The sequence below is a fragment of the Lepidochelys olivacea genome (genome assembly GCF_965140295.1).
Source record: "Lepidochelys olivacea isolate rLepOli2 genome assembly, chromosome: 5".
Lineage (NCBI taxonomy): Eukaryota > Metazoa > Chordata > Testudines > Cheloniidae > Lepidochelys > Lepidochelys olivacea.
Genome location: NC_140415.1, coordinates 120,679,290 through 120,690,009, shown reverse-complemented (window position 1 = coordinate 120,690,009; position 10,720 = coordinate 120,679,290). Strand labels below are relative to the sequence as shown.

The window sequence follows — 10,720 nt, the reverse complement described above, 5'->3', positions numbered from 1 at the left end:
CTGGAAGAGGAAAGAGAATACAGAGCTACACTCAATGCCAAAAATGAAAACATTTAAACTGGCTTTGATTTTAATATGATTCACCAGAAATAAACATCCCACAATGCTGCTAAATCATCCCGGGGCTCCAAAAAGCAAGTGTGTTGCTCGCTGGAATGGAGCTGATTGCACCTATATGCAGACATATTTGTAACAAACTGTCCCCACAGGAGAGCTCCCCTAAAAGGTCTTCTCACATACTTCATATTATACATGCCAAACACTTCCCTATAGTAGGTATAATCTATAAACATGTATCTGAACTTGACATACCATTAATTTGCCAAGTAGTGTTGGCTCCATCCGTAGTTAAGAGTTATGAGAAAGTACTTTCATTTAATTAGGGGGAAAAATAACTAGATTCCCTAGTCTCCCACATATACCCCTCTCCTTACAAGGAGTTTATTACAGGCAGGGAGGGAACATGTTGTGGGAGCCTCTTGTTAAAGTGTTGGCAGCACTCTCACTGGTCTGGATTTACTTAGGACGATGTAGCAGACAATATGATGGTTTAAGATCACAATATATTTGTCCAGCTGTATTTTTATATTGTAGGGGTTTTTTCCTGGTAGCTTTAGAAATATTTATGAGGATGAGCAACTGTGTCTAAAAGCCCGTAAACGAAGAAAAGGAGAGGAAGGGATATATCGTATGACAAGGCATTGTCTCTGAACGTGAGGTAGCTGAGCACTTGAAAAGACTTTTGTGACGCTTTAGAAGGACTTTCTTCTAAAACTGGACAGCTGAATTAACTCGTAAAAACTGGATGCAGTGGTTGGAAATTGAGTAGATTGTAATGGTAGGTAGCCTCAATTACGTAGACTAATCCCTAACGGCAGGATTGGAAGACTAAAATGTGATGCTGGGAGGCTCCATTAGTATTTATATAAAGCTTTGACCGTCTCTTAGCTCTTGTCTACGCTGCAATGGATAATCGTGTTTTAACACATGGTAAACACCACTCTTGTCGATTTTACGTAGACAAGGAACAAACATGTGTCACTAGTTGTGTTTCACCTTAACAACACTTGGCATTTCTTCAGTGCCTTTATTAAGGACTTATCTACACTACAATTTGCAATCTCATTAGTTAATGTGCTAAAATATTATTACAAATTCTAGTGTAAACAATCCTTTAATAAAGACAATAAAAGGATGCAAAGTATTTCATTTATATAAATGTAATTCATTATGTCAATAATGCAACATGTAAAGAATGAAAATACTTTTAAGGCAACGTCACCACATTTTATGATTAGAATGGACAAAACAGAGTTCTAGGTACAAAGCACCTTCATGGCTTGGCTAAGTGTCCTAGGGTAATAAGTCTTTCCTAACTGTATCTTGTATTATTCTCATGTATTTCAATGAATTTGTGTGCGCGCGCGTTTAAACCTCTCAAAACCATGGTGTCCCCTTTAACATCACTCAAGAACTTTTATGCACATAATTTTATCGAAAAATTGTTTTAGGCGGCGTTCAGATAGGATGATGCTGGGAGCCCTACAAATATAGTCGAGAGAGATATCTGCTCCTTCTTGATAACTGTACATGCTTCAACAAACATTTAAAACACAGTGCTGGTCAATACTGTTTGAAGTTTATGCAAATATTTTAAGAATAAACTATTGGCTCTTTGATGTGCAAACTACCTTGCCTTTAAATCGGAGAACTTTTGATGGGGAAGAATTCCCTACAGCCTCTTTGCCTTTTGAAATGCCTTGTGCCTGCGCTTAGCTCTACTGACCAATAACTGGCTGGGATGCCTGTTTGTAGATGTGACCCCAGGCATTGAACTCTAGATCCAGATCTGAACTTTAAGTGTAATTTGGATTTGTGGTTTTAGTGATAGGAGCCAGTCGTAAAGTTCAGCTCTGTTCCAAACTTCATTACACTCTGCTCTGGGTTTTCAGGTTAGGCACATCTCTAGTTATTACAGAATCTGAGCTCTTCAATAGATATCGGAGGTCACTGATCAAGAGGCAGGGTTCACAACAAAAGAGATGCTGCAGCTAGAACACGATGTAGATTTGTGTTTTTACAAACTATAAATTTGTACAATTAATAGCTTCAGAAAAATTTCCCTGCCTCATCATGAAAGTATATATCAAGACAGCTGCAGCTATCCACTCCATCTAGAGTAAAAACAGGGAACATGGAACACGGAACACAATAGAGGTAAGGAAGCTAAACATTCAGTGAATGTTCTGTTTTTTTATCTTGCAAAGAAATCTGTGGCACCCCCAAGAATGCCCTAACTCAGGGGTTCTCAAACTTCATTGCACTGTGACCCCCTTCTAACAAAAATTACTACACGATCCCAAGGGCTTCAGCCCCAGGCAGAGGGCCTGTAACCTGAGCCCCGGGCACTGGGACTCAGGCTTCGGCTTCAGCCCCAGGCCCCAGCAAGTCTAACGCTAGCCCTGGCGACCCCATTAAAACAGGGTTGTGACCCACTTTGGGGTCCTGACCCACAGGTTGAGAACTGCTGCTAACTATTTCCATTTGTCCACAGAGAACTCTGACGCTAGGGCTGCTGCCAAATAACTGAACTGGGAAAAACATTTTGGTTATTGACATGCAAATGACCTCATCAAACATTTCACCTCATTAAAGAACTCCCATGCTTACAACTGTCTGAGCAAACACCACCACATTTGAACTTGGGAAATATTTGCTTGGGCGAGACATACAAATATGTTACTTATGTTGGGAGAAACTTTGGAATTTTAAAAAAAGTCTCCCAAAACCTTTTATAGGATTCCTAGAACCATTGTTGAAAAAAATTATTTAGCACTGTATTTTAACACAACTGGAGACAATTACACAACTGCCTAAAGAAACTGAGAAATCCAAATGACAGATTTCTTGGTTTCTCTGCCAAAATAAGTGACATGAGAACCATCAGAGACAGGAGGTTGAAAGAATCATTCTCTTCCAAACTCTTGTTTTCATTTCTTTGCTCATGGCAGCTGTGATTACATTAGCTTCCAAAAGAACTAGGCAGTTGGCAATTCAGAGTTCTCAAGGATATAGGACGGTAATTTCATTAACATACAGCACCAATTACATTTTTGAAAAACCACGTGCTCAGTTCCTCCAGTGGAATCTTATAAAATAAGTTTTGCACTCTATTAACTTTAAGCAAACCGCTGAAGTTCACCTTTACGTAGTGAAAAGCCACCTGCGTAACAAGTGCTCCTGGATTAATCTCTTTGATGCATGAGATGTAATTGCTGTTGCAAGTTCAAAAATTCTAGCTTCCAGCACTGGCTAGTGTCACTCTGGAAATGGACACTGGTTAGAGGACGTAGGTGGTGACTTCTGCCCATTGTACCAGCAATTAAAATCTACATAGGGACCATCACTTGACGAAGAAATAGAAACATCACAAAACATTCATCATGCACGCTAGGCTTGTCAACCCTTCTGTCTTTTGCAAATGATTCTTGCTGATTCAATCTTTCCCATACCTTTTCCAAAACTTTCAGTCACCCACATTTTAAAATATTTGGGGGGGATGAGAGGTGTTTGCTGCTGTCTTCTGGACCTCATTCCGGGACTAGAGTTGGCTGTTTCACCAATCGGCTGATCCCTTTTCCCTTCCTTCCATGACAACCCACCAACTTTGAATTTCCACCATCAGTCCTACCGACTCCCACATGTGACATCAGAAATGCCTGCAGGAAAGGAGGAAAACCACTATTATACCCAGATAGTGTAGTGCCCCCCATTTCGCTGCAGGAGACACTGGAAGCTGGGAAGACTCTTCAAGTGCTGAGTCCTCTATCATGCCTACCTCCTCACTAAAGCAACCAGCAGAAGGGAAAGCAGATCTGGGAGCCAGGAGAACAGAGATGACATCCTCCCCAAACCTATTCCCCTCTTTGGGGAATCACCCTTATTCTCTGAGCACTGACAGGCATGCACACCAAACATTGTACACTCATTGAGAAAACTTTATTAGTGGCTTAGCGTGGAGGGTCTTTTCCCCCCGTTAAGTTCAAACAGCCCATCTTCTAGTTCTCATTGTAGTTACATGCGTGAAAAATCTGAGTTCATTGGTTCTCAACCTCAGAAAAGAATATAGCTGTATGTGTTTTGTACAAAGTACGCATAAATATCCGTCCCTTGTTTAACTGATGCATGATCCCTGGACACCTTCTCTAAGCCCACCTGCCCGCTCTCATCTCCCCCACTTTCACATTGCCCCTGCATACCTGCTAAACATTACAGGTGAAAATCCTGGCTCCACTGAAGTCAATGGCAAAACTCCCATTGATTTCACACACACTGGCAACTTTACGCTCTCTCTGCCTCCTTGGTGCTGAATTCCCTTTTTCAGGAATCCTTCTTAAATCTACATACTCTATCCACCTCTGCACAATAGCCTCATGACAGTATTCCAACACCTGTTACGTAACATTCCAGAGCTTTACACTGACTGATAAACCTCAAGCAAGTTATTATTTAGGCATCTAACAACATGGAAAACCGCCTCTCATGAACTTTACTTATGGTCCATTACATTGTTATGCACACTTGGGCGCACACACACAAACAAGTAATTTGGCATACAAAGGTCCCAAGTTCTTTAATACAAAGATCTCTTCTTCACTAAAATTTATTTGATGGCAGACCATGGATTTTCATTAGTATTTAATAATTCATACGAGTTTATATTTGGACAGGTGGTATCTCTTCTTAAAAGTAGCCACGTATGAGATGTCCAGATATTTGGCTGGCTTATCCTAATGGAGGTTTCAGTTGTTTGGCAGATTATATATTTGGTCTCATTAAAAAAATTAAATTGTACCTTAGCTCCAAGTAACTACTGTTGATGAGATGAAGGGTAAATAATTGTTTAGATACCCTCAAAAATGTCTGTCTCTCAGTGCAAAAAAAAAAAAAAAGATTTCTTTTTTTAAAAAAATGTTTACAAAGTACGCTATATTATGCATTAAAAAAATCCCTTTGCATTCCACAATGAATGAGGAAAAACACTCCAACACCATAAATACATCTTACAAAACACACTTGTGCTTCAGTTTAGCCTCAGGACTGTGTCTCTTTTAGAGCATTAAAGACATATCCTACGTTAAGGAGCTGACCATGAATAAACTTTGGACCTCTTGTGTATGTTACCTATTTCAAGACCACACTTCAGAAAAGAAAGTTAACTACCTTGTGACTAGAGTACTGTTTATTTCATAATCTAAACAAACACTGTAATACAGTCTATGCTTTTCTACTTTCCTGTGGACATTACAATGAGCATCTTTTTCCTAATTAAAATAATCCACCAACACAGAGAACAAGTGTGCTCTCACACCAGTGAAGAAGGTAGGAAGAGTCAGAATTTCCATCATTTTCCTGTGGCCTGTATTAGAAAAATATTTTTGTTTTGCTGTAGTTATGGTATCGTAGCAAAGAATACAAAGACTACAGCATGTTTTTTTCTCCCTGCACAGTTAATGTCCATCACAAGCATGCGGATGGTGATAAATATTAAGTGTCTATTAAATGAAATGCGTTCTTTTTTTAAAAACAAGACTAAGGGTCTACATGTAAATGCAGTGAAGCAGGTATACGCTTAATTAATCGGAGTTGATTTCAACTGGCACCAAGACAAAGCATATTCTGACAGTCTAGTTAGTGTAGTCTAAATAAGACTTTCCTAGTGCTACTTATGAATTCCATTGCAAGGCATCTGCTTTCTACTTTCAGAAAGTATAAGAAAGGACGAGGGCTATAGCATGGCCAGTTCTGCATACGTGGTTGGTGTTGTGCGTGGGTGCGTTTTCTGGAAAAAAAAAAAGAGTTCTGTAGTCCATTAGTATTTAAAAATGTCTTGTGAGTTTGTTACTTTCCTTGTGCCCAGCCCTCTCTATGTGGTTTTCGAGCCTGTTATTGTTCGTCCATCAATAAAAATTCTCGGCGGTTCTTTTTGATCATTCAGTTCCTTTTTAAACCACGGAATGATCATTACTGTGTACTCCAGCCAAGATGGTGTGATTGAGCGACGAAGCAGAGCGGTCAGAACCTTCGGTGGGGCCGTTGGCATTCTCACTGCGCTGACAGCAGAGGATCTGTTTGAAGGTAGCACTCATCTCCTTGTCCCGGTAGGAGTAGATGATGGGGTTCATGGCAGAGTTGAATTCAGCAAGTAGCAGGAAGAATTTTTCATAGGCCAGGACATTACACTGAGGACAGCAAACATCAAGGAGCAACAAGACTAATCCTGGGGTCCAGCAGATTATAAAAGCACCTAGTGAGAAAGAAAAATCAAATATCAATGCTTTAATCACATAAAAGGCTGTGCAAATGATCTGACCAAAAGCAGCAATGTTTAATTTTATTTTTCTACAATAAATATACTCCCAGCAATGATTTCTTTGAGAGGTTTCTCTCTTAAAATCTGAAAATAACGTTTTCTGGCAGCACTTCAAACCAGAAGAAGAGCCACCCCCCCTTTTAAATATCCCCTCCTTGGCAAATATATTTCCATTTAAAGGTGATAATGAGGAGCATTTTTCCACTTCAGCTAGAGACCTTTGATTAAATCTTGCTCTGGGGAGACAATGCTGCAATTTACTTCTCAAGCTAACAACAACAAAGACAACCCTTCTGTTAGCACTGTGAATGAAGCAGCAGAAAGAGAGAAGCGATGCAGGGAGTAATTCTCAAGGAAAAGAATTTGTTTGGGTCCTGCTAATCCATTTCAGGCCCATTATGTAACAGAAAGTACTAAACATGCCCTCCGTGCACTGAAAGGTAGTTGGTCAAAGGGCTTTATTTCCTTTCTTAGAGCTCTCTTCAGCAGAAATTCAGAAGCTCCTAAGGCTTCAGTAGCACGATTGCCAAAGAATCTTGCATTGATTAAAACACTTTTTCTCCCCCCCTCCCCCACTTGCAGAACAGAGTGTGGGTAAAGCTCAGAACAAAATTCTGTATTTAAGTGCAGGGATGAAATCAAGTAGCTATTATTTTAATAGGGACAGTGAGTTTAGGTATGGTACTCTCTTACTGAGCACTTCAAGATGCTTCCAATATATACATAGAAGAGGAAGCTCTGACATGAAAATATTTGAGAGAGAAAATGGGGGGATTTCAATGCTCCTGAGATTTGCTGGATTGACATCAATGGAAAAATAAAGTCCCTGCGTATAGACATATTTAGCACAGCAATGACAATACAGGCCTCTGTATATTGCCCGGTACATTCTATTCTGTTTAGGTTCTTATACTGCAGCCATCACTATGGTATCTGTTAGCGTACCGCCATTGTGACTGGAGGGGTCAACTCAAGGGGGAAAATAGTTTACTATGCATGGCCCGTTCATCCCACAGCCTCTTTGCTGTGTCTGCCAAGAAGGTGTCAGTTATTCTCACCTATGGCAAATGGTGGTTTTGTGCAATTTGGACACCTTTCCATTGGGAAACAGATAGGCCATCAAACTCATTTCACACAGGCCATTGTTCAGCCACAGACCTTGCTCCAACAGAATGAAGGCCCCAGAACACTTATGCGAAGACTCAGGGTTGCACTGTTCTCTTGTTACCTACTTTTATAGACATGCTTGTATGCTCGGTGCCTCTGGGTGAAATCTCAATTATCTTTTTTCAAAATGGTTGAGTAAATAAATGCCATGCACTGACTGCACTATCCCCAGACCAATCCAAAGCAACACCACAATTTAAAGGAACTTTCAGACACCATTCCTCCTCAGGCACCTCCCATTCAAACTTCACCGAAAGACTGAGGCAAAGGCAACCTTCATAGCCCGAAGAATCACTGATGTCCGGGGTGACATGGAATGACTTCCAGGTCTGACAAATGAAGGGAGGACTGTAAAAGGAAGAAGGTCAGAATGGATATTCAAAGAGCATGGGTGAAAGGGCACTGCGTCCATCAAGAGGATTTTAGTGTTGGTTTTTTTTCAGGGAATGGGTGCTTTGCAAATATTGTGGCTATGCATAACAATAAAGTAGCCATGAGACCTTATTTCTCCACCTGTTGTAGCTCTTACATGATGCATCTGGTCTAGGATTCAAATGAAATATCTTTGTGGCAGAGACTGTCTCGCTCCATGTTTTGAAAATACCTAGCACATTTACAGGTTTCAGAGTAGCAGCCGTGTTAGTCTGTGTCCGCAAAAAGAAAAGGAGGACTTGTGGCACCTTAGAGACTTGTTAGAACATTTAGGGGGCTATCACAACAAGCAAAAATCATCATCATCATAAATCTGTCTTCTTAAAGAATAGGAAACAAAGGGTAGGAATAAATGGTCAGTTTTCAGCATGGTAAACAGCGGTGTCCCCCAGGGGTCTGTACTGGGACCAGTCCTATTCAACATATTCATAAATGATCTGGAAAAAGGGGTAAACAGTGAGGTGGCAAAATTTGCAGATGATACAAAACTACTCAAGATAGTTAAGTCCCAGGCAGACTGCGAAGAGCTACAAAAGGATCTCTCAAGACTAGTGACTGTGCGATAAAATGGCAGATGAAATTCAAGGTTGATAAAGTGCAACGTAACGCACATTGGAAAACATAATCCCAACTATACATATAAAATGATGGGGTCTAAATTAGCTGTTACCACTTAAAGAGATTTTGGAGTCACTGTGGACAGTTCTCTGAAAACATCCACTCAATGTGCAGCGGCAGTCAAAAAAGTGAACAGAACGTTGGGAATCATTAAGAAAGAGACAGATAAGAAGACGGATAATATCATACTGCCTCTATATAAATCCACAGTATGCCCACATCTTGAATACTGCGTGCAGATGTGGTCGCCCCATCTCAAAAAAGATCTATTGGAATTGGAAAAGGTTCAGAAAAGGGCAACAAAAATGATTAGTATTGAATGGCTGCCATATGAGGAGCGATTAATAAGACTGGGACTTTTCAGCTTTGAAAAGAGACTACTAAGGGAGGGGGATATGATAGAAGTCTATAAAATCATGACCGGTATGGAGAAAGTAAATAAGGAAATGTTATTTACTCCTTCTCATAACACAAGAACTAGGGGGCACCAAATGAAATTAATAGGCAACAAAGAAAAGGAAGTATTTTTTCACACAAAGGATGTTGTGAAGGCCAAGACTATAACAGGGTTCAAAAAAGAACTGGATAAGTTCATGGACGATAGCAGAAGCTGGGAATGGGCAACAGGGGATGGATCAGTTTAGGAGTACCTGTTCTGTTCATTCCCTCTGGGGCACTTGGCATTGGCCACTGTTAGAAGACAGGATACTGGGCTACATGGACCTTTGGTCTGACCCAGTATGTCCGTTCTTATGTATGTTCCACTATCTGTGTTGTTGTATGTTCCAAATTTGGAATGGCTTGGGTAAATATGACATAACTGATTTACAAACAGTGAACAATTATGCACAACAGATGAATGGTACCAAATATTTAACTGTGATAAATTTTTTTTTTCCAAAGACATGCCTCATGAGAATAAACCCTTTGAGAAGATGGCATACAACACTATTAGCTGCTTGGACTCAGAGGGAACATAGTCTCCTACTGTTAATGTTTGGAATATCAACAAGAAAAATGTATAATATGAGTAAGAACAAGATTATGTCATGGAGGTCAGAGATTCCATGACTTTCAGAGACCTCTGTGACATTTTCCACTTCAGCCCCGGCGCGGTGGGGCCCCCGCAGTTCTCAGCCACGGAGGGCAGCAGGGGGCCTGGAGCTCTCAACCACTGTGGTGGTGGGTGCTGGACCTCCCCCATTCAGCAGGGCTTAGGCTCTCATTCCCTTTCTCTGGCTGCAGTTGTCCCCCCGTCAATCCGTCCCCGCTATTATTTTTAGTAGAAGTCACAGATAGATTGCCGCCTTCCATGAATCTTGGTTTACTGCCTGCAACCTATCCGTTACTTTTACTAAAAATATCTGTGACAAAATATCAACCATAATTATGAGAAGATACTGCAGGAGTGAAGTACAGAACATAAAGGACCATCCTGAAACAAAGTGATGTTTATTTAGGTCTCTGCTTCAGTGCAAGATGTATAGTAGTCACATTCACACTTTACATCAACCAGTCACAATCTGTCAGTTTGGTCAATCATTGACGACAGTCTATTTTTCCTCTACCCGTATATGCGGTCTTCAACCAATGGCTTTGCTTATACAAACAACATGAGAGCCAATGAAAGAACAAGAGGCCCTCTTCTGAAGAAACAGAAATCGCTGGAAGTAGATCTGACAAGTGTGATTGAGAAAAGAGAACACATTTTCAGGTTGATGGATTTTGGGATTTGTTTGTTTTTGCAGATCCAAAACCAAATGAAGGTAAATGGACTTCAAGCCATTACCCCAGCATGCACAAGTCAGGCTTTCTGCAAGGGAAGAGAACTTGGTCTAGTTTTACTCGAGTTTCATAGATGTTTTTATTGCAGTTACAGAGTGAAAACAGAGCCCTGTTTTAGCTGGAAACCTATCCAGTACCAACTGCAATATAATGTTGTATTAAGCTTCACTTTCATGTGATTATTGGAAACTCAGAGACAACTTGTTCCCTTAGGGCTCAAGTGAGCCCAGCCCTGTAACAGACTATTACAAACCAGTCCCACCTGTGGCACTGGCTTCCCCGGACAAAGGAGGGGCAGGGCCAACGTAGCTGGCCCTGAGAGGGAGAGAACATATGACACCAAAG

At 40.7% G+C, this 10,720-nt stretch overlaps 1 protein-coding gene across 4 annotated transcripts in view; it reads right to left on the bottom strand.

Moving 5' to 3' along the window:
- Window positions 1–3,984: 3,984 nt before the first annotated feature.
- Window positions 3,985–10,720, bottom strand: part of LPAR1 (lysophosphatidic acid receptor 1) — a 99,373-nt gene continuing 92,637 nt past the window's right edge. For all 4 annotated transcript variants that reach the window (XM_084629574.1, XM_084629576.1, XM_084629575.1 and 1 more), the window contains one exon: window positions 3,985–6,307. In XM_084629574.1, coding sequence (XP_084485700.1) covers window positions 6,006–6,307 — 302 coding nt within the window. In that variant the 3' untranslated portion in view covers window positions 3,985–6,005. The remainder of the gene's footprint in view (window positions 6,308–10,720) is intronic.